The sequence below is a fragment of the Rhinolophus sinicus genome, chromosome 1 (assembly GCF_057876585.1).
Source record: "Rhinolophus sinicus isolate RSI-liver-muscle chromosome 1, RSI-T2T, whole genome shotgun sequence".
NCBI lineage: Eukaryota > Metazoa > Chordata > Mammalia > Chiroptera > Rhinolophidae > Rhinolophus > Rhinolophus sinicus.
The window spans coordinates 137,254,667-137,280,899 of record NC_142501.1 but is presented as its reverse complement, the minus strand read 5'-3'; the positions used below and the strand labels follow the sequence as shown (position 1 = coordinate 137,280,899).

At 31.8% G+C, this 26,233-nt stretch overlaps 1 protein-coding gene across 2 annotated transcripts in view; it reads right to left on the bottom strand.

Moving 5' to 3' along the window:
• The window catches only part of GABRG1 (gamma-aminobutyric acid type A receptor subunit gamma1), a 52,869-nt gene that overhangs the window by 12,636 nt on the left and 14,000 nt on the right, over nt 1–26,233 (bottom strand). For both annotated transcript variants that reach the window (XM_019741070.3, XM_074324630.2), the window contains 5 exons: nt 17,966–18,033; nt 9,404–9,624; nt 8,594–8,676; nt 5,169–5,306; nt 4,893–5,045 (listed from right to left, as the gene is read on the bottom strand). In XM_019741070.3, the coding sequence (XP_019596629.2) occupies nt 4,893–5,045; nt 5,169–5,306; nt 8,594–8,676; nt 9,404–9,624; nt 17,966–18,033 (663 nt within the window). The remainder of the gene's footprint in view (nt 1–4,892; nt 5,046–5,168; nt 5,307–8,593; nt 8,677–9,403; nt 9,625–17,965; nt 18,034–26,233) is intronic.

Here is a 26,233-nt window from a genome sequence, read left to right as displayed (position 1 = left end):
TGAAGGGAGTCAAAATGTACAAACTTCTGGTTATAAGATAAATAGGTTATGGGGATGTGATGTACAGCATAGTGATTATAGTTTACAATGCTGTATTGTATATTTGAAAGTTGCTAAAAGAGTAGATCTTAAAAGTTCTAATCACAAGAAGAAAGATTTTTGTTAACTACATATGGTGATGGATGTTAACTAGACTTATTGTGGTGATCACTTAACAATATATATAAATATTGAATCATTATGTTGTATACCTAAAACTAATATAATTTATATGTCCTTTGTGTTTCATTTTTTTTAAAAGATGGCATTAAAGAGACAGGAAATGCCCTTCTTTCTCTCTTCCTCACAGTTTTCTACTCGAATACACTGGCCAGAGCACCAGCAACCATCTTAGAATATTAAGAGATCGTGAAAATTAAAATTACCCACAACACAGCAGAAAGATCAAAGAAGACTGAGTACCTCACATTGCAATTACCCTTTGATTACCTATTTCTAAACTTTTTATATGAAAAAACAAATACTCTTCTACCAGTGATTTAATCTACAGTGATTTGAGTTTTTTTTTGCCATAACCAGTTAACATTAATGCGACTAGTAGAGTGTTTTCTGATACGATAACTTGAATTAAACCTATATGTTAATTTCAAAGTTTAAGTAAAAAATACAGGCAAAATTACATCAAGGGGATGCTTTAAAAGCATGGAGTAAATCTTCATATTTTGAAGAATTCAGCAAACACAATTGGATATCACCCTGGGTCCCAGCCCTACATATGTATCTTCGGGGATGTCTGTTTTTCTTTACCCCATGACCTTTTGTGGTTGTTACAACTGCTAGTCTTAGGGCCCCTACCTCACAGCTGCACATGCTATTAATCTCTTCTTACTTAAACTGGCCTAATTCTCATTAACATTTAGGATTGAAAAAAAATTAAAGATGACACAGGTATGATGGATTGGGAGTCATAGAGGGAAAATTAGGTTCAAATTCTGACTCATCCATCTCTTAGCTCTGTGACTTAGGGAACTTTCTTAATCCTCTATGCCTCTCATCTAAAAAAACTGTCACAGTAGTGTTTTGTACTTGTAATAAATTTATACAAAGATATTTATTTTATTTAGTTTTCCTTATTTAGTATTCCTTACTTAGAATACTGACTTTAAATATTTCTTCCTTTCGAACATTAGCATTATAAAGCTATAATTTCCCCTTTAAACAATACTTTAGCTGTATTTTACAAATACTTATATATTATTTATTAAAATTCAGTTTGAAATAGTTTCTAATTTCCTTTTTGACCCAAGAGTTGTCTAAAACATCATGCTTAAATTTCCAAATATGAGGCCTTTATTATCTATATTGTTTTTATTATTTTTTTATTTACTTCCATTTTGGTCAGAAAATATGTTTTGGAAAAAATTAGTCTTTTGAGTTTTACTGAGGTCTTGGTTAATGTTCCATGTACAATTAAAAATATAGTGTAGTCTATAGTTAGCTGTAGGGTTCTATGAATATCAATCTGGACTGGTAGTTGATAATTTCATTCAGATTTTCTACATCATGATTTATTTTAATGTAATTGTTCTATCAATGAGTAAGAAAGGGTGTTAAAATGTCCAAGTATGGTTACAGATTTTTTCTCCTTTTATTCCTGACAGTTTTTGCTTCAACAATTTTTAAATCAAAATTTTATTTAAAAGGCTTTGCATATGGTAAGTGCTAAATAGTTTCAATTAATATAAGTCTTTCCTCTTCTTCACCTTATGTACTTTTTCTTTGGTAACTTATTAAATTACAACATTCCCATAGTCAGACAAAGGTAGATTTCCAAATGTATTCCTGATTTCCATAATTATGTCCCATCCCTACTAAAAAAAATGTATCTTAAAACCTATCTAAAGTGTGCCTTGATTTCATTATCAATTATTACATTAAATTTTACTTTATTAAACTATTACATTTCTATTCACAAAGAAACAAAAACTACAGTAAAATTTAGTTTTCAGACATTTATTTTTATAGTCTACTAATTATTACCACAGTAGTCAGCTTAAAAAAAAAAAAAAAAAGATAGTGGATTTCCTATTAAAACATCTCTGAGTCCATGATAAGAAAAATGTAAGCTATTAGGAAGATTCATTGGTATTTCCTCCATGGCTTTCTCTACTCAAAATGCTATAATAATTTCTGATCACATTTGGAAGAAAACTCCAAGTCCTTAATATGACCTACTAAAACTTATATAATCTTACTGGCTCCTCTCTAATCACATTTTTTACCACTTCTCAGTCAGCTCTAGCCACAGTTACCCTCTTTCCGAACTTCAAGCTTGGCATGGCAAGGAAGATCCCACTTCAGAACCTTGAGTCTCTCCTTCCCTGGACTGTCTTTCTACCAGACATCCACCAAGCAGCTCCCACACTCCCTAGGTCTCCGCTGCCGCCTCAGAGAAGTCTGCTGGACTCCACAAGATAAAGTAGCAAATATTATATCCATCCACATCCCCTGCCATTCTCTAGCCATTTATTTTGCTTTCTCCTTTATTACTGACATTTCATTATATGTGTTTTATATTTGTACAGTAGCTGTATACCCCACTAAAACATAAATGCCATGAACATGAAGATTTTATAACTATTGTTCACTATTAATGCTGAAGCCCCTAGAACATTGCCTGTTTCATAAAAAGCACTTGATAAATGTTTGTTAAAATACAATGTTGATTATATTCCCCATACTGTATTTCATATCCCTGTGACTATGTTGTGACTACTAATTTGTGCTTTCTAATCCTTTCACCTTCTCCCCCATCCTCCGCCCCTCCCATCTAGCAACCATCCGTGTTTTTTTCCTATATCTCTGAGTCTATTTCTGTTTTGCTTGCTCATTTATTCTGTTCTTTAGATTCCACCTATAAGTGAGATCGTATGGTATTTGTCTTTCTCATTGACGTATTTCACTTAGCATGATATTCTCTAGGTCCATCCATGTTGTTGCAAATGGTAAGATTTCATTCTTTCGTATGACTGAGTAATACTCCATTGTACATCGGGGGATCACTTCATAGACTGTGTAGATGCCTGACCACTGTGCTATATACCTGAAGCTGAAGTAGAATAATATTGGATGTCAACTATAAATAAATAAATAAATAAATAAATAAATAAATAAATACACACACACACACACACACACACACACACACACACAGTCACGGGATGTAAAGTACAGCATAGGGAATATAGTCAATGGTATTGTAACAGCTACATAAGATGTCAGAGGAGTATTAGATTGGGGGGCATTCACTTTGTAAGGAGTGTAAATGTCTAACTATTACGTTGCTTTGTACACTTGTAACTAATTTTTAAAAATGCAATGTTGAATAAATGAGATCAGGAAATTGTCCTTGATATCTATCTATCTATCTATCTATCTATCTATCTATCTATCTATCATCTATCATCTATCGAAAAATATATGAATACTTTCAAAAATAAACCTTGATCTTCCAACTACATAGGACCCACACTTATTAGAGATGTTCTTCAAGTTAGATCTGGCTATCACTTATCTTTACAGTTGATATGCTAATATTAAAAAATGTGAATTCATGCAAAAACACAATTCCACAATTGGCTCTTCCCTTTCATGACACTATGGCATACTGTTTTTGGCTTCATACAAACCTAACAGTAGAAATAATCCACTCAAATTCTCTGGAAAAAAAAAAACCCTGACAATAACATTTGAAAACAAAAATATACTTTTTCAATCATATTCAAATTACATATAATCTAAAACTATTTCCCTTGGCACAAAAAGTAATTTGAAATAATAATAATTGTTTAAATAGGAAACAAAACTCGGGTACGAGTGCATTTTATCCACTGGCTATGTCTACACTTTTGTTTAGACTCCCAAGGGAACTACATTTCCAAGTATAGAGCTAGTTGTCTTAGGCTTTCTCTTGCCACTTTTATGTGATTTGCAGTTTACTGTATTTATTAACTGGAGTTATTCACCAGATATCATAGAAATCACATGAAAACCTCTTTGCTATTGAAAAAAGAAATGGCCCTAACTTTCTTTATGTTTTGTAAAATGTAATTATGAGTAACGTGATTCATGTCATCTTGCACTAATCTTGGGAATAAATCGATTGATCAATAAGTTGTCTTAATAGTTCAGTACATGAATGTAAGTTATTATCTTTTAAACAAATCTATAGTAATTAGATACATTTTCTTATATGATTTTGATTATTGCAATAGATTGCTAAAGAAAGAAAATAAAAGTATTTTATCAAGTATGAATTACAAATTACCATTTTAATCAGTGTTATTGAACAGGCAACTCTCAAAATATTCACAGACTAATTACACACTTTATAGATTACAGAAGTCTAGAAGCTTCTGGTTCCTTTCAGCGACCTGCCCTTTAGAACAGCTGACTGTTCATTAGCACCATTGTAAGAGCAAGGCACTTCAAAGCCTTCTAAACACACACCAGTCAATAAATGCTGGCTATTAGTGTTTCAGCTGAAAAACAATAAAATCTTGATTAAAAAGTGATTGGAGATGTTGCCTACATTAAGATTCGGGGATTATGTATGATTTTCAAGCGTTAATTTTTGCTGTGTATTTATGCTTTCCTTGACCTCTATGAGCAGGAAAAATAAAAATATTTTCTGAAATGTCAACTTATTTACACTTCTTCTATTTCCTACTTGTTTTTCACACATTTATTTCAACATCATATTGCACTAAAGTATCTGTTCATCTTTGATTGTAATGTAGAGGAATATTCTAATATATTCAACTATAAACTTTTACCACATTAAAATATTTGTAAAAGTCCCATGATACATGGCATCATATAATATGTCATACCTAGTGAGGTTCTTGCAGGTACTGCATCTTTATTGATCCAGAAAGACACCCAAGAAAGAACAACTGTCAGAATACAAGGAATGTAGGTCTGAATAGTGAAATATCCCATTCGTCTGCTCAGGTCAAAAAAGATTGTCATGATAACATAATCCCCTGGAAGAAAAAGAAAGGTTTTACTTTGGCTATAACAATATAAGTATAGAGTCCAACCAATAGATTTACATATACATGTCATTTAATGTTAACATCATTCATTACTTTGTGTTTCCTTCTTACCAGAGATTGTGTGAGAAATTTCAGTTGAATTCCGTAACCCTACAAATGCAAACTGATATAATCTCCAATATTTAGGATCAGCCACTTCTACAGAAGGCTGTTTCCACTTATACTCAATTTCATTTTTAGGGTATCCATCTAGATAAAAAATTCAGATAAAATACATAGATTACAAGATCCAAATCTGTTACTTTTGCAATACCAACATTATCCAAAGACAATTTAAAAAAAAAAAAAATCTTCATTTCTGTATTCTAATATATGTCAAATATAGAATATACTGCATAAAATACATGTGTATAGTTTAAGAATAATCACATAATGATCAAATAATGATAATTCATGTAACTGCACTTAAATCAGGAAATAGAACCTTGCTAGCAGCCAGGAAAACTCATGTGTCCACTCTCATATAGTAGTTCCTCTCCCAACCAGAGGTAACCTGATTTCTCTGATAATTTTTCCCTTGGTTTCCTGTTATAGATTTTCTGATATAAATTTCTGAAAAACATAGCTTTATTCAGTTAGTTTTCTTGTGTTTTTTTTTAACTGTACTTGATAGCTGCTACACAGGATGAATTACTTTATATTTTATTCTTTTAATATCATATTATATATAATAGAAATCCCTGCTGTTCTATTTTAGCTATAGCAAATATGTTGCATTGTAAAACTGTACTAAAATTTATTTATCTGTTTTATTGTTGTAGACACTTGTAATGTTTCCTGTTGGCTATTACTAACATTGCTGCTACCGTAGTATCATTATTTTGCATGCCTCACAAAAACGCATATATGCAAAGCTTTCTCTTAGATATATATCTAGATATAGAACAACTAGGTCATGGGTTACATATAATTTCCATTTTATGATATAGTGACAATATTTTTTTTCCCATAAAACATATACCAATTTTTCTCACCAGCCAGAGTGTGAAAGTGTATGTGGATCCATTGTCTCATTAACTTTGATGTGGACAGTCTTCTTTATTTTTACCGGTCTATAGGGTATATTTTACTTCATATTTTCCTGATTATGAAGGAAACCTAGCAATTTTTTTCATGTTTTTATTAGATTCTTGGGTTTCTTCATTAGATAATTGCTTGTTCAACTGCCCATGATTTTATTGGGTTTTGTCTTCTTTTTATTCCTTCCCTTTTGTCTAACTTCTTTATATATTCTGAATGCTAACTTTTTGTTAGTTATTTGTATTGAAAATGTCTTTGCCTTCTTTGTAGCTGTCAAAAATGGAGGTACATTCACTCAGAAAGGATATATTTTTGTCTCTGCCACATGTCAGGAAAATCCACAAGGGCTTTTTGGGCCAATCAAGTGAAGAAAAATTGGGTTGTAAATCCATGTGAGAGTGGGATTGTTATTACATCCTCTCAAGGAGTTTTTCACCTTGGTATGCTCATTGCATAAACAGTTTTCCTTTTAGACTTTAGTGGTTGTACAGTGCGTGTGTGGTAGTGGGCAGAGCGGGAGGGTGGGGGGAACAGAGCATCTTCATGTTACCTTAGGTGCCCAATCTTTTGTAACCCAACTATAGGTAGAGATTATGTTCTATTACATTTCCAATCCACAATACTGTCAAAATCAAAACTCAAATTTACCTTGCTTGAGCAAATGTTTTCAGGTCAAAATTGGCTACAGACTTTCTTATCTTTCTGGCTTCGATTTTTTGTGTGGATTTTTGTGGCTGACAATTCCTTCCTAGTGATCATTAATGTGTTTTTGAGGCAATTTCAATAATATAAAGTTTGAAGTTGTTTTCAACCGAAGGGTTGGTCTACCATATGACAGGAACAAAACTCACTATCAACTTGAAACATTTCTGAAACATTGCATCATTTTGCACCAGGATACCCTCATCAGCCATGCAGTGAAGAGCTGTCACTCTCTGCAGGCCTGTTTAAAAATCCATTCTCTCTCCTCTTTCCATCTTTTTCTCGCTTATTCTTAAGAGCTCTATCCATCTTGCTTTTCCACATTGCTTTATTCCCGGTAATTATCATTATAGAGGGAATATAGTCATAATACATAGACGTGTAAGCACAAACGAAAACAATGAGCTAGTTACTTTACACAAAATCTCATGATATTGATTTCTAAAGTGGGGGCTGTAATAAAATCTTTCAAATATATTTGTCGTGAAATATTAGATGTAGAAGGCTTAATTCTCTACTGGACCCATTAGAGAATTCCTGAAAAATACATTATGTTTATGTCAGCAACCCAATTGCATTTTGGATAGATGATTAATTCCCAATAATGGCAATCAAAGCCAAAGAAATAGCACAAAAATAATTTAGGCATGGTACCTACAGTAGAACATAATAATTGTTAGCATCTTCAAATATGTACATATCAACTATCGCTTGTGCGTTTGGATTAACCAAGTCTTTGCTGTGATTTGGCTATTTTATTCACTGAGAAGCTAATATTAGAAAATCAAAGCAGTGAGGTATACAATCATGAATTAGAAAGGACATTTTAATGAGCCAAAAATCATTAAGAAAAGTCAAGAAAGTCATTAATAAAAGCAACAACAGATATTTGAGAACTTCATAAGTGAGGAAGCAAGATAATACTTATGAATACTTATAATCTACTGTGAAAGATTCTAGAATGTGCTATATTTAAAACATCAGATTTCAAAAGAAGGAAAATGGTATTAGCCAATTTGTGGATATACGCAATAACATTTTAAGAAGTCATTTTACATGTTTTCAACTTGCTCAATTACATGTTATCTAGAAAAACATTTTAAATAAAAATATACATGAGGATAAATATTTTAGTAAATATGAAATAAAATTGATATTGATATATTGATATTCTAATTATTTCCTTGGAACAAAACACTAGGTTTTTGTATCCAAATTATTTAGCTCTAATCATTTCTCTATTTCATTCTTCCTTTGAAAAAAGTAAATTTATTTCTACCTTGGCTTTTCCAACTCCTTAAAGTCTTTGTAATTATTTTCTATTCATGTAGTAAATGACAAACCAATCCTTGAAACATATTTTAAAATCCAATGTAACAAAGTTAAACCTTGCCTTAGGAAGATAAAATATGAATCAACTTTTTATTCATGGCAATGCAAAAGCATTTTAACAGAAACCTATCTCAAGTACTCTTTAACTAATCAAAATACAAAAAGGACACTTGGATAAAACCAAAATTCACAAAGAATGGAATAATAAAATATGTACATTCATTAAGCATTTATTGTCACTTTTTAATTTAAAAGAAACAAATATGGCATTTGTAATTATTTTATCTAATTGTTGAAACATATCCACATTTCTGAAAATTGTATAAATTGTATTTTATCTCATTTCATTTTACTTTTTTTTTTTAAATAAACAGGGTCTGTGGCTAAAACTCTATGAAATTATCAAGTATTTAATCACTTACAGCTTGAAAATTCTAGTGGACAGGAATGTTCATCCATTGGAAAGTTATGAAGCTGAAGATAACATTCTGCATTAATTGTCAATCTATTTGGATGGAAAAATAAATGTTAAAAACATGACAAATAATATCAAGCATTGAAAATCTTTTCTCTAATTTTCTAATTTAGAGAAATAGTTTCTCTAATTTTCAAATCATTATGTAGGCCAATGGTTTAGTCTACATAATGGACTTTGCTATATTAGAAAATAATAATTCTAAAATCTCAGTCTTAAGTGGTAATATTATTACATTTATAAATGAGTGAGAAAATTCTAACATTTTCCTCTCCAGCCAACTAAGTGAACTCTGTGTACATTTAGTAGAATCTCTGTTTACAGTTCCAACTTTGTACTTCAGAAGCTCAACAAACACACATGTGCATGTACACACACATACAGCAGAGGGTACATGATTAAGTATGGCCATTGTTTTCTCTTAATTTATCATGAACATCTTTCCATTAAGGATTACTCTTAATAAGCAGATGTGTTCAAGACAATGTATTAAATATACTTGAATGTTACACATCAACATTCATTTAATCCTTCTATAAGGATGTTTTACTACATTATTGAAAACCACAGTGTTACTTTGAGCTTAAGCAAGTGTTTCCAAAATATTGCACCATTTTATTTGGATTTTAGAGTAGTATGAAACCAGGTCCATGTTTCTTACTTTGCAACTTTCAAAAGGGGAAATGTTATGAGTCGATCAAATGTTAGTATGAAAAATAAATTAAAGCAACAACATTTTTTTAAAAAATAGTACTACCTTAGAGTATATAGAACTCGTCCATCATTCCAAATTCGAAGTAGACGATTGGGAGTTGTTATCCAATGAGCATCAGATTTTCTTGAGTTTCTGAAGAAAGTGTCAGGAATCCAAATTTTTCCAACCATGTTACTGTTAAGCATAAGCACTTTCATGGTACTATTGAATTTTAAACGACTATCAAACCAGGTTTGAGCAAAAATTATATCAATCGTGTATTCCTAAAAGATAAAAAGAAGAGTAATAACTCATAATAATAAAGCCACTATTTTAGTTGCTTTCTTTAAACATTTGAATTTTTATATTATAAAGTTTCTGTAAGTAGATGGCACTTAAAGTCTCTCTTTGGAGAAAAATGTATGCCATAATCTTAACCTTTCTTTTTAAATTATTTACATGAGTCATGTAAAAACAACCCAAGATTTCTAGCAATTGCTGCTGCCCAGTATGGCTTTTTTCTTTTTCTTTTTTTTTTTTTTTTTGAAATTTCATTCAAGATTTTATAATATATAGAATACAGTTATTAAAAATAAAAGCAAATTATATTAATGTTAATAATTATATTAATTTTTATGAGTGGTGCATGGTGCTTAAGTTGCAAGAAAAACTCACAAACAAGCACAAAATTCAGATGCTAATACTCACCAAATTATCTAAAAGTCCTTACATTGTTCTTTGTCCAAAATATTTATTCTAATTACTTAGATCCACCATTTTCCAATGTTATAAACCAGACACACACACACACACACACACACACACACACACACACACACACACTATTGTTAGGCAGACTCACAGGGTTATCTTTCACCTCTATGCTGACCTCTTGCTTCTCAGGCCAGATGTCTTTCCTTTGGAATAAATTATGCTTTATCCAAGCAGCCTCTTCAACTGACACACAAATGATTAACCACTTAGAGTCTAACCTGCGTTAATGACATGGTTTCTGGTCTTAATAGTAAATGCAAATAGAAGGAAGGCTCACAGTAATTCTGATGAGTAGATCACCAGCAGACACGTAGGTCCTAGGAAGAGTATTTAAATGACATGATGTGCCAGCACTACATTGTACTTTTGTATGGAGTTAGAAACTGCTTAAAACAAAGGAAGGGGTTTACATACCTGCCAGGATTGTGGTTTGGCCAAGATCCAACATTGGTTGGCAGAGGGAACTTCATGCTACTTAGTAGGTATACTTGGCTGCTGTATTCCAAACAGGGCATTAAAGGTGGCATTTGAAAACTAACTTGTCTAGGGGTGGCATTTAGCAAGTAGTTATGACTCCTGCTTAGCAGCCGACAGGATCTTCCTTAGAATACAGGAAGATCCTGAAGCTGAATCTTATAAAAGTGTTAGTCACTGTTAAAAGATCTATGACTTCCAAAGAGCCACATTCTCCCAAGCAGAGCATCCTGGGGAATGTGACCAATTTTCTACTCAAAATTATTCCGTCAATCTAAAATCATGAAGAGAACGATAAAAAGCATATGTCTGGATAATCTGTCTTTCCCAAACCCTTTACAGAGGGTTAATAATTCCAAGCTCTTTTAAATTGCTAATCCTTAATAAATGTCTCATTCAGATAAGAAGGTCATTCAAGTTTGTGCCATTTTATATGTAATGGAAAAAATCCAATTTCATTTACTCATTTGTTTTAGTGTAATTTCCAAAAAATGATCAAACTGTGTTCCTGTACTTCATGTTCCCATTTAGAGGCTATAATAATCTGCATAATAAATAAGCAACAGAAATATGAAAAGGAACTTCCATTCACCCAAAACAAGTGCGATAGCTTCTAGGGTAAACATTTTGAAATAACGAGCAATGTATTTAACATTTGAGATCCAATACACATTATGAGACTTTGTCTCCTTCCAAGTTAGCCGAGAAAACAGCAATAGTAAATCAAGGTGAAGAAGTGAGTCATCTTTATTTCTAACTCAATCAGATCAAACCATAATGGATGAGAGTGTATGTAGTGTGGTCTCCCTACTACACTGTCAGCTTTGCAATTATGCAATGTGTCTCACACTTAAAAGTACTAGGTCATTCAATCTGACTGCCTTTCTAATAATGGAAGAACTTTCGCACAGAATGCAGACCTGCCTACGTAACTATTGCAGGTGTACAGTTTCATCATGGAACTTGGCTGAACCTGATGTGATCATCCCACCTTGATATTAATCTCTCCCTAAACTATTCACTTGGCCAAAATAGTACAGTGGGCTGCAGAATGGTTAGCAGTAAATCAGATATTAAGGTGGTAGACTTGTAGAGAAAAGATGCAAGTATAGTTTGCAGAGCAGGCTGGCAGGCAGAAGAACGAGGGAAAAGTTAAAGTTTCAACTTGAGTCAAAGGCAGTCTGGAGACAGAATCCCTCTCCTTTCCTCTTTTCTCTTAAAGCTTTCATCTGATTGGATGAGGCCCACCCACTGTATAAAGGATATTCTGATTCACCCAAAGTCTACTGATTTAAATGTTCTTCTCATTTTTTAAAAAAAGCTTTTACAGCAACATCTAGATGTGTGCTTGACAAATATCTGGGAACCATAACTTAGCCAAGTTGACACATAAAATAGACCATCACAGCCACAACAGTGCAACTACAGACATTCCTGAAAGAGGACTCCCAGGACTGCTTCAGAAAGTGGCAAGAACAGTGAGGATAAGTATGTTTGAAGCGAGGGGGAGTATTTTGAGGTGGATTAATGGTAATATGTCTTTTACTGTAATATTTTTTTTTATTTTATTTAAACATTCACTGTATTGTTTGATCACACCTCGTATCTAGGCCCTCATTTTGCCACCATCCCCCTCAAGCTTAGTCTGGTGGGGCAAAACTACCAAACAGTATAGACCCATTCTACAACATTCTATATTACTGATCCATAAAGGATTCAAAACTGTAACTAACCCTGGGTGTCTATCTGAGGCATATCATTAGAAAATAATTCAAAATTGACACCTCCGAAATCTGACCAAGTTGTGTCAAAGATTTCAGAGGTGTTTGTATCCATAGCCTAAGAAAATAGTTATGGTTAACTAAAAGGATTTTGATAACATTACTCTTAATCACAACAAATTGCAAACATCCTAAATGTTAAATAATGGGTTATTACATATATGCTGTACAAGTATATCCCCTAATATTAGGCAATATGTAAAGATATTTTTCAAAAAGTAATTAAGTGGAATAACAGTTATGATATAAGTTATCAAACAATATAGCATTTACTAAAACTATGTGCATAAATTTATTAAAATGGTAGCAACAATGGTGAATACTGAATGATGATACTCTAGAATATGTAAATTATCTTTGTCTAAATCAAATTTCTAATTTTCCCATATTGTAGATGTATTTCTTTTATAAGGAAGCAAACTACTTTTATGATTTTTTAAAGAACAAAACTGCACAGGGTCACCATTTGCAGCTTAAAATATGTATGGGTTCACACACAGCCTTTTTCCTGGCCCTTCCCCTTCTGTGTTGATCTAATTTTCATTTTTTAGCCATCCTCCACAATAGGTTTTATGGTTCTTTGAAGGAAGGAGGTCATATCTTTTAGTAGACATTACACCAACTGCTACAATATACGTAGTGAATACATACAAGACAAACAAAATCATGAAATAAAATTAAAATATATTTGTGTACATAAAGAAATAAAATTATTTTGGTGATTTTTGGAAATTCAGGGGTTAATTTAATTTTAAAATTCTAAGATCTTCAATGTCATGTTTATGAAGCAAATGAGCATACTGAGTCAAAGAAGCATAGAGATGAAAACAATACTCATTCATTTATATATTTTTTTTCTGTTAGTGTTGAATCAAAATGTACCTACATTTTATATTGCTTTAAAATAAAACTGTGAGTTTTATATCCCACATATGAGTGAAATCGTAAAACTGAAAGCAACAAACAAACAAGACAAACAAAAACTCATAGACACAGAAAAGAGTACAGTGGTTACCAGACAGAAGTAGGGGGGTTAGAAATGGGTAAAGGACATCAAATATATGGTGGCGGAAGGAGATTTGACTTTGGATGGTGAACACATGATGCAATATAAGAGGATATGTTATAGAAATGCACACTTGAAACCTATATAGTTTTATTAACCAATGTCACCCCAGTAAATTTGATAAAAAATAAATTAATTAAATAAAGCCTGTAAAAAGAAATGGATTTTAGAGTATCTAGTACCCAAAAATAAAAAAATGTTAACATAATATAGAAAAGTAATGACATTCAAACTATGGTCATGAGCTTTAAAGTATTGTACAAACCAAGCAAATAAAGTTAAAACTGTTAAATGTAAGTGCATTTCTTCAAATACTTTAATTCATTACATTCAGGAAGACTAAACTCCTTCTCTTCCCCCCCATTAGCATATGCAGGTCAAATATCCAGATAGGAAAAAGAAAATCGTGTTTCCATGCTTTTACTGTTTTCTTATTTTTCAATTTCATGTACCTTAATATAGTAACAGGACTAAAAAGGGTTTCTCTGATACCTAGGAGCTATGTTTCATGCTTTATTTCCTTAAATCTATAAACAGCAGTAACAAAAAAGAGAGGGAAGAAGGAAGAGGTGCAAGTAGAGAAAAAGAGAGAGGGATAAACCTATTGCACATTAGCACCAATTGCACAAACCACGCTGAAGGAATGTGTTCCTTGCAATGGAAGAAATTCATGGAGAAAAATTTCTCTATGAGCACCAGCTTTTTCGATATATTTAGAATGCTTTCACACAAGTTATATGTCTGGAGAATTTATTATCAAATATAAATTAAAAACAAAACAAAACAAGATAAAGTAAAAAACAGTTAAAAGTCAATTCTCACCAAACAGATTATTTAACTATACCCCCTCCCCTTCACACACACTTGGCCATTCCACTTGAAAAAGCTATCCTCTTGCTTAATTACACTCTAGTCGGCTTGCCTGATTACACTCACATTCAAAGTAATTTTGTTCATTTTATGAAAACTGAATTCTAATTTTCTTGTATTGTTTAGTTAAAACAGACTCCTATGTAAACTGCTCCTTATTAATCTCTAGTATGACAATGTTTCTCTTTTAATAAACACTATCAAATATCCCATTTTATCCTGTATGTGTTTTAGTATCACCAGTTTTAATAGAAATTTCATTTAATTAGCTTTTAAAAAACTATCACTGTCCAAGGTTATAAGTGTGTACTTTGCTTCAGTGGGAAAATGAAATCTTTAATACCATGAAATTTTTATAAAGTAAGCTCATCATAAAAGCCTCTTGGCAGCCATTATTGTCAAAATATCTCTGGAATATCAATGCAGCCTTGAATCCTATTTCTCTTTATTTTAATTTCAACATTTTCTTCTTTAATTAATTCATTCAAATTGAAAACAAAAGCCCCAAACTAAAAGATATACAGTTCAGGAAAATATAGACTTCCACATGCTCAGATTTATCTTCTCCAAGCATTGGTTAATTAAAAACTCAACATTTGAAGATTCTCTTAAAAATAAAAGTAACATTTTAGTAACATAGTACTACACGGAATCTAATATTTGCATATTTGTATAGAATGTTTTACCTTTCCAAAAATCAACTGGTTGTATAAGATTTTAGATTGGGTACAGCTAATACTGAAAAATTCATTGAAACCTTCTTTTTCCTTGTTTCTTTTGCCACTGCATTAATCTTCATTTTCATGCCAACCTTGCTGTTTCATTTACTACCTCAGCTTCATCTCACAGGTCCTTAAATGTACATGTTCCTTAAGGTCTGATGTTCATTTCTTTTTTTTTTTCTTCTCTTTAAGACAGTTTTCTCCATCTCTCAGTTTAGCTAATTACTGACGGAGATATGCTCCAGAGCTTTCTCCTGAGAAGTAGCCCCTAATTTCAGAGTCTCGAATCCAACTTATCCAGAGCCAATTCATACTCATTTGAAATACGGAGACAAAGATGTCAGAAATGGTGTGGCCCAAATGCTGTCAGTACAACAGTCAATGCAGGCAGCTGTGCAAGTTAATGACAATCACGTGGGCATCATACTGAGTAAGACAAACACTGAGCCTGACTGTAATACTATTGGAATAAGCAGGCACAGGCAATTGTTAGGTATTATGGTTATTCAGGTATAAAGTGAGTAAGGCCTGTAATAAGGAGACAATTTGACTGTTGTTATGATGATTTAAAAAAGGGAGAAAAATTTTTAAAACTCTTGAAGAATTATCTTCAGATGGTGTTATGGACTGAACTATATTCCTCCCCACCCCCGCAAATTCCAAAATCAAAGCCCCAAACCCCAGTACCTCAGAATGTGAAATATTTGGAGCCAGGGCCCTTAAAGAGAAGATTAGGTTAAAATAGGCTATTAGAATGAACCCTAATTAAATCTGACTGGTGTCCTTATGAGAAGAGAAAATTTAGACACACAAAGAACACCAAGGATATGTTTGCACAGAGGAAGATTCACATGAAGAAATAGCAACAAAGCAGCTATCTTGAAACCAAGGAGAAAGGCCTAGAAAGAAACCAAACTTGCTGACACCTTGGAATGCACTACTGTCCTTCAGAACTGGAAAAACACATTTGTGTTGTTTAAGCCACCCAGTCTGTGGCACTTTGTGATGGCAGCCTGAGAGACTAATACAGATGACAAACTCAAAGGAGATGAATATAACACGTTAGTGAGCCCATTAAAGGGGACCTAGTATTAGTTTGATTTAAGGAAATGGGATTGTTAGGGTTCGGGACAGAACGTTTTTAATAATGTCTTTTGGTTATATCTGAGGTGTTAATTATATCCTTCAAGTAGTAATAAAATATTTTCTATTCTATGGATAAAAAATAAAACATAGATACCACAGTTTATCATTTTCCATCCAAAATTACCTTCCCTTGACCATTTTTATTCTCTCTCCTTCCAGTGTTTCTCATATATTCTCACTCTCTCCTCTCTCTACCATAATACTCTTACCTCATTCTCTTCAAAGCCAGATTTCTCAATATAGTATTTCATAAAGTTAACTTGAATTCCTACTTACTCCCCATCACCTTGAAATAGGCACATGACTGCGTGTCTACCCCTACAGAACCCACATATGTCTTTAGGGCTCTGACAGCAAGTTAGTTGGATATGAGTCCAATATTGAGGATGGAGGAGGGACATACAATTCAGCTGTTATTTCTGTCCTACCTTTTCCATTCCATTTTCATCTTGCAGACCTAACCAGTACCACCTAATTGCCAACACCAGTGGGTCCAATTTAATCCATTTCTCATTGGATTCTCATGTATATTTACAATGGATTATTAGTTCCTCCTTCGTCTTCCTCTTTAATTTATCAAATTATATAATGTCATCTTCTCTTGGTTCTTCTCCTAATCCTCTAACTTTTGAATATTTCCTTTTCTGCACCTCTCTTTCTTTCACCCATGTTTTATATACATGGGTCTCACTTTAGCATCTGGTCCTTAGGTTTGTGTTCTTCTTAATCTGCATCTTCTCTTGGATCATTTCATGTATTCTTGAGGCTTTAGGCTATCTTATATGCTGCCTGTCTCTCTTCCGTTCCCCAGTTATAACTTCTTCCCTAATTAGCAGGCTTAAAATCCAAATAATTGCTGGACAGCTCCTTGAATGTGCTTTTAGCCTTTGGAGCACATGGCTCTATTCTGAATTTCAAATAACTCTACCATCTGCAATGTCTCATATGTATACATTGGAGTTAGTCTATGCACAAAATGAATCACTAAATTCTGAAAAAATCATGCATCTAAAAAAAAATGTGTTATTTATTTTCTTCTCCAGCTCAATTGCTACTGTACTAGGCAAGGCCTTCAAGATCTATTACTCCGACTAATGTGACAACCTCTTAACTGGTCTCTCTAACCCTGGACTTGGCCCCTTACAGCCACCTTCTATATTGTTGGAAGAATGTGATGTATTAAAAATATAAATCTGCCAATAATATTCTCCTGATGAAAAGTTTCCAGTCACTTCTCTTATCCAAGGGGATATGATTCATACAATACCTAGGTTTCCTATTATGGTTTACAAGACCATCCTTAATAAGGCAATAAGGCCTTAAACCTTATTTCAGCCTCGATTCCTTATCTTCCACTTTATGTTCCAGTGTTGCCAAATTGCTGGAAGTTCTCCTGACCTTATCAAGCTGTTACATTTCTCTATGACAGTGCATGCTCCTTCCTCTACCAATAAGTCCCTTTCCTTCTTTTACTATTTTCCCCATAGTCCTTCTTGTTACCTTCTTCAAGATTTCTTCAAAGATCTATTATTCTTGATGGGTCAGGTGATAAGATTTTATGCCCTAGCAGAAAATCACAAAAAACACAGCACATTGGAGTAACAGGCTACACATTCTTAGATATGGGGATATTTCAGCTCCGGTTCCTAATACCTGGCACATAGTAATTGCACATGTTGCCCTCAACTCATTTAGAATTAGCTATCAGAAATTACTACATATTCATTCTATTATTGAGATGTATAGTCAAGAACTTTATGCCAGATAACTATTTTTAATATTCATTACTCACCATATTTATGGGATCAACTGGTCCAATGCTGTTTACATAAACATCAGTTTCAATTACTGTTGGCCTCACTGCAAAATACAAACACACACACAAAAATGATCAAAGATATGACCAGAGGTTGTGTTAAATATATCTTAGTTTTAAAATAAATCTAAATGAGTTATAATATTTACCATTTAAATAATAAAACATTCCTCATTGGAAATAAAGAAACATAGCCCATTACAAAAATGCAAACAACTTTTCAGTTTACAAAATTTTTATACAACTAAAAATTAACATTTTTGAGTGAAAACATTCTGATGTACAACCTAAAAAGTGTTAGAAATACCTAAATCATCCAATAAAACTAAGGAAGTTAATCAGTAAAAAATGCTAGATAACTTGCTCAACAATCATCATAGACTTTTCGAATTTGAATGAAATTTTAGAGCCTGTTATTTGTTCCTACCTCATTCCTCCCTTGTTAACAATATTCCTATAGGTTGTTTATAGTTGGCTCCAATGTAAGCTGGATTTTTATCTAATTTTCACATAGTATATGATATGGATGCCACTATAAACTTCATCTATTGTGTTTTGCACATAACCATTTGTGTTTTCCCAGTTAGTCTTTAAATGACATATACAGTATTTTATGTTCTATAAAAATGTATAGCACAGGTCAGCCTTTTAAATATGTATAAAATGATATGATTAACCAATATCCACAATCATGCCATATTGGATTGTAACTTAGGCTTTCAACCTTTGTCAGATATTTTTAGTTCCTATAATGAGATTTACCATAACAATAATGATAATTTATACTCATAAGACTTTTTGTTTGCTATAAAAGTTTCACATAGTTTCTCTTATTCTCCTGACCCCACTAAATAAGATATAAAGTTTTAATTTATTGGTTTAGCAAATACTTTTTGAGGAATGTGTATAAAAGGTTCACAAAGTGGACATGAAAGAAAAAACCATTCCAAGAAAAAACTATCATATATCTCAGAGAGATTCAGAAAGAGATAATGCTAGTAAAATAAAGCAGAAAACTAACTTGTAGGTTTATTATAATTCAACTTGTAGGGTAAAAGTTTCTAAAGTAGCATGTTTTTAATGATATTTACTCAATTCTCCTTTCTAAACTATCAGATTTCCCTTTCTGGCCTAGTATTCATTACTCTTACAATTCAGACGCTATGTTCCACCTGTCATGATAAACCTCCTCATTTAATACACAGCTGAGTCTGCTTGTCTGAGTCTGCGTCTCTATTCAGCCCCAAGTCTCCCTGTCTTGGTACCTTCCAGTCTGGCAGCAGCCCCCAGACTAACAAGCTACAATGGAAAACTTGAGTCATTTTGAAAAACAGTACCTGTATAATTTCACAGCAGTATTTAATTTAACCCTTTACAATAAAGTAACAAAACAAAACACTACACTTAGAAAAACATTTACTCGCACATAGTTTCTTTAAGCAAAGATTTCATTGCACGGTATGCACATTTTCTTGGACAGAAAAGTAAATAAGATGTGTTAGAAATGGTTTTAGTATGCCAAACTGTAGGTTTTTAGACCTACATAATACATAACACTGTAATTCGATCTGCTAGCCAATAATTAAATTTCTTAAATAAACACGTTATATGATTTATAGAAAGTTTTATAATTTAACTTCAGCTGATGACTTCTGAGGTGATTGATTTAACTTTCTTTTTAATGTTTGCCATTTGTTTATTTATATTTTTATCAATTTCAGGTGTACAAAGCAACATAATAGTTAGACATTTACACCCTTCACAAAGTGATAAACCCCCCAATCTACTGCCCTTCTGACATCATGTATAGCTGTTACAATACTATTGACTATATTATCTATGCTGTTTACTTTTGACTAGCTATGAATTGTAGCCAAGAAATATAATTAAGCTAATCATACCTAGATTTACAGAATGATTTTTATGAAAGTCATTTAATAACAAGACAATAGGTTATTAGTTTTATTTGTAAGTGTATTTATCACCACTTATAGGCAATTAAGTACAATGTACCAGTCTTACTTAATTAGTTTTTTGTGTGTTTTTTTCAGTTCATTGATAAATCAACAGACACTGAGTATCTGCTCCTTATTTCATAATGCTAAGGACTGAACACTGTCTACGCGAAGAAGTAAGTAATTCCTGAAGACTTCTTTTTATAGATAGGACACACTTTTTACAGTATAGAAAGTTCTAGTTATGAGTGATCTATCCTGGCTTCCTGATATCAACATTTCCTTAGCAAATTATAAGATAAATATGTGTCTGTTAGAAAAATATTAACTCTTTAGGGCTTTAGGCCATGAGCCACACTGTAGTATTCCATTATTAACAAAAGTCAATTTCACCTGTGATGGGACAAAAAAAGAATCACATCTGTCATATGACTCACAGTATTAAGAAAGGAAAGAATACCAGACAGGGTAATGTCTTGGTAAAAGTTAATTGTTTTTAAACACTTAAAAAAAAAAAAAAATAATAATAATAATATTGTCTTTTGGTATTTCAAAATATAGAATGCAAATACATGGATATAATAGCAAAAGCAGGACTAGAGTTTATGTAGTAAATGGTTCATGATGTCCTTGAATTATAATAATGTTACTAGTATATAATTAAATTTAATCAAGTAAAATGGATATTTTAATCACTAAAAATGATGACTGTTTATTTAATAAGAGTATATAAAGATAAACTATAACTTCTTGATGAATCCAAAAGAGGGAATAGAAAAAAATAAAATACAATGGTATATAGAACAGATTAGAAAAACAGGAAACAAATATAAGAGCAGTAGATTACAACAATATATACAATAATTATCCTAAATACTCATATATCTGCATTAGCCACTCCATTTAAAATAAAAAGACTGTAAAACTTAACACTAAGGGAAATAAAATGCAAATATAAAACTGCTATCCAACAGTAAGTTTATAGCAATCCTGAATTTATGTTTGTATGAAAGTTTCAATATATATAAAGCAAAAACTGACTGGACTTTAAATAAAGAGATAAATCAATGTTTGTAGTTAGATATTTTTAACACACATTTTTCAGTATATATGTGTGTGTGTATATATATATATTTATATACATTAAATATGTATATATGTGTATATATATATATATATACACACACACACACATTACTTGAGCAATAAGAAACTTGACTTCAGCACGTTCTCTGAGCAAAATAGAATTAAGCTAGTTATCAACAACAAAAATATCTAGAACAAAGCTATTTTTTAAAATCAAGCATTATTCATTTGCCTAGTCCCTGTGTTCATGGAATTATGACAAAGGAATAAATTATGAAAGGCTAAAGCAATGCTTAGAGGACATTTATATAAATGTCCTTTGTCTTAATCTCCTTGTATGTCTTCCAAAAAAGTATAGAACAAAGAGGGGAAAAAATAGAAGTGCCCAAAAACTATGGCCGCAGCATAATTTGAAGACAAAGTCCAAATTTCAAAATGACTGTAAAAAAAAACCAAAAAAAAAAACCACTAAGTCATGACAAGAAATCTCTCAAATACTTCCTCACTTCTGTTCTAATGCAAGATTTCATGCTGAGCAAAACTGACTGAGATTAACTGAAGAAGAAAGAAGATGGCAGTTAGTTACCTAAAGCAGATCTAAAAGTACAAGTAAAATAGTTAAGTGTACTATAAATGTGAAATTATTTTAAAATGTATCTTATGACCAGATCAAAAAAAAATAATAGGAAAGGGATGTACAAGTATACATGATGTGAAACAGCAGTCTTTAAAATAAGGAGTTTTGGGGCAAACATAAATTTCAAAAAAGGAAAACAGAGATGGGCTTAGGAAATCAGGTGGTAAAGGGGGGAAACAGAAAAAGGAGAGGATTTCATGCACCTGCAAATAAAGAGAACCAATAAATGGAAAAATCACATAATTCCTCCCAAGCATAAAACAAATACACGACACCAATAACAACAAACAAATTTAAAGTATCCGGGCTTTGCTATAATGACATAAGGGGATATCAATGAACTAGGAATTTTGCAAAAACACCCATGAAACACAAAAGACATAGGAAAAAAGAAAAGAAGAGATCCATACAAAGTTGTTACAGTCAAAATTCAGCATAAATCAACTGCGGAAAATCCTCTCAAAAAAAATTAAGCAACAAAAAACAAAACGAAACTATAAGGCAACACTACAATCCATTAAACGTATTCAAACAATTATTTGGGGATAAGAAAAATCCCTTTGAATCAGAAATTTAGAATCTAAGTAAAAAGTGCCCTTCCCCTAACACACACATGAACATAACAAACAGGGAGAAATCAACAGAGAACTGATTGAATTTAGGAAAGAAATGGGGGAAAAAAACAGACAAAAGTCAATTCTAAGATGACCAAAAATACATAACCTAAAACAAAATAAAAAGTAATAGGCCGAGGGGAAACATCAAGAGAATATACATGAAATAAAGAGAGAATTCAGAGAGAAAATTTGGCAAATTATGATTAGCGTGCATGTAATTGGAACCCAATGAAAACGAAAGGCAAAACAATGGGAGAGAATTAATAATATCCAACACTATACTGTAAATCAATCAATCAATCAATCAATCAATCAATCTTTCTAGAGATGAAAGAAAACCTGAAATTTTAAAAAGACATATCAGTTACCAGGAAGAAATGTTACCCAAAATTAACAACTCTAAGATATATCTTATTAAAAGTATTCAATTAAAACATAAAGAAAAAGACAAAAGAAGTTCAGAAAAAAAAAAAAAAAAGATGAAATAAACTACCAGAGGAAAAGAATTTGACTGGCATCAAATTCCTCAAAAATGGCACACAAAGAGAGTCAACTTTGAAATATCTTAATAAGAAAACTCAGTGAAAGAAAGCCTGAACCGAGGATTTGACATCCAACCAATCTGTCCTTCAAGCAGCAAGTCAATGGAAAAAAGTTTTTGACATACAAAAACTGTTTGAAAAACCTACCCATGTAAGAGACGAGTGGGAAAACTTCAGAAAAAAGAGTAAGGGTGAGAATTTTAACATATATTGAGGCAGATTAAATACTAAAACCAAGATTGAGACCAGGATGTGAAACTAATTTAAAACTGCTATATGTTTTTGCAAAGCAGAAAATAAGCTAACTGAAAATAATAAAGTAACTTTAAGAAACAGTATTTTGATTACATACTGTAAAGCTAAAGACAAAAATAATTGTACGTAGATATTTTAATCTAGCTAATTTGTTTTCACAGACGTGTTAAAATTCTAAAACTACTTTGTGTATTTACTGGAATTGAACAAATAAAAAAATATACTACAGATAAATGAGAGCCAGGTATCTATCTTTTGCAAAAAGAAGTTGCAAACAAATAAGGAAAGGGGAAAAGCTAGACTGAATGAACTCTGTGGGGTTTAGATTAGAATCAGAGCTCTCAGATTGAACTCATGGTTTATAATACATGGACAAAGATATAGACAGATAGATAGATAAATAGATGATTGATAGATGATAGATAGATAGATAGATAGATAGATACATAGATAGATACATAGATAGATACATAGATAGATACATAGATAGATACATAGATGCCTGTGAATGTGTGTGTAGAACATATATTTCCTACTTTAATGAATGCACCTAGTGCTCAGATCACGGTTCCTTGGAGATATGGTGAATTCCTCTGCTGGAATATTATATGTGTTAGAAAGTAAGGATGTGCTTAGAAAATGATGGGGACATGTAAAAGGACACAGCAGCCAAATTATAGGAAGTTCCAGTGACCAATTTATTATTTTGAGCAACAAAATAAATAATGAAAGTAATGGGTTATTAACTATATAAAATAAAACATATCTGTAAGTCTACACTGAGTAAATAAATGAGTAGACAAATAAATGGGGGAGAGCCACAGTTCTTCCATATGGTAAAATGATGATTAATATTTGTAGAAGGAATGATGATGATATTGAGTCACTATTTGGCAAACAGCACGGTAATACTGTTGCAGGTAAGAATTAATGATAGCTACTAGCTTCACAATGTGTACTGAGAAACATTTGCATAGTTTCTCCCATGGCAGTATCTTCTTACAACATATTTGTTAATCAAAAAGGGGAAAATAAATTTATACTTGGGGAAACCTAGAAGAAACCGTACCAAGTGATCAAATTTAACATCACCAGAAATTTGGTATATTAACAACACATACCTCCTGATACAATACACTGAAAGGGTACAACATCACTTCTGTGGTTTCTTGGAAAAAACGTATCAGCTCAGACTAATGAAATATCAGACAGGATAAGGGGCATTCTACTGGCCAGTGCACCTTAAAATTATCAAGTTCATGAAACAAACAGAAAAACTAAGAAATTATACCAGATTGAAGGAGAATTAGGAGACAGAAGAATGAAATGCAATGTGTGATTTTTGTTGGCGTACTGAACCAGAAAAAACGACCCCAGTGATGCACCTGCCATAATTTGAATAGGTTTGGAGATTAATTAATAGTATTGTATCAATATTAATTTCTTGATTTAGATAAGTGTTCTATGATTATGAAAAATGTTAACTTTAAGGTTAAAGAGTTTGTGGGATTTCCAAGTATCAACATTATTTTACTAAGTCTAAGTTTTATTGTGAAAATAAATAAGTAAAGCAATCTAGGAAAACAGCAAATTTAACCCAAGGACAGTAGGTTAACATAAAATACCAAGGATTGTAAATTAACTAAATTTAAGATAATTTTTCAACAGAGAAAATTGACTAAGCCAAAATTTTATTTTATAATAATCCTAATAAAATTGAAATAGTCTTTTAAGATTGACGCATAAATGAAAGACTAGATTACCAGTATCAGGAAAGATGAAAGTGAAAACCTTCAGATCCTAAAATATTAAAATGTCACAATTTAACACACGTAAATTTGAAAATTTAAATTTCTTGGAAAGTCCAACTTACCAAAACTGACTATTAAACTAATTGAACTGTTAAAAAGCAAACTCTAGGCCAACATGACCTCATCAAATGAGTCTTCCAAATATTTAAGGAAGAAACAGCATCCATTTCAGATAAACTCTTTCAGGGATAAAAAGAGAAGGAAAAGGTATCTTATTTGCAGATGCTAGCATAATCTTGATTCTAAAACTGAAAAAGACATTACAGAATGTGAAATAACTATCTAATGTCCTTCATGAACAAAGATGTAAAATTCCCTAACAAAATATTATCAAACTGAGTGCAGTGATATTTTCTAAAGGTTACCAAATCAAAACCAAGTGGCATTTATTACAGAAATGCAATTTGGTTTAAGTTTCAAAAGTCAAAGTTACTTAGAGAACAAATGGTAAGTAGAATAAAAGGCAAAATATGATTGATATGATTATTTCAGTAAATGCACAGATTATTTGAAACATTATGGAGGAAAAAAGAACCCTAGCAAAATGAGACAAAGAAACTAAAACGAGTGTCATAAAAAAAGAAGCCCATACCAAATATTATATATAATAGTGAAATATACATTGTTATATATCTATATATATATAGATATATAACAATTAAATTTGATAAACTTATCAAGACTCCTGAAGACAGAGTAAATACGCAATTATCTATTCTATTTCTATACACCGCTAATGCAAAATTAGAAAATATTTAAAAAATCTCTTTACACTTGCATCAAAAACTCCATATATATAGAATTAAATTTAGTAAAATATATTCAACACTTCTTCACAGGAAATATTAATTAAAATGAATATATAAATTAAGGAGTATATGATACTTATGAATTTGGAATGGTAAAAATTCAATATGGTAAAGATTTCAAATTCCCTATATTGACTGTAGATTTAATGCAATCGCAATAAAAATGTTTGCTGATTTATAGTTTTTGTTTGTTTTAAAGATTCATAGCAGGGGGGCGGAACTTGAAAGTTGATTATGTTATAAAATGTATACATAAATGCAAAGGCCAAGTATAACCATCCTGATAAAGAAGAGCAAAGTAGGATAACCTATTCCTAAATATACTACCAAGGCTTATAATTCTACATTAATTAAAACAGTGTAGCATGGCACAAAATTAGAACTCCTACTACTTATCTTTCAAATACGCTCTTTTATGAAATACCTCTCAGCTTTTCAGATAGTTTCATCAGAACTTTGCTGTTGCACCTTTTGTTGTAGAAGTTGTAAAAAAGTTACATCAATAAGGTTTATATGCCTTTCTTCCCATATC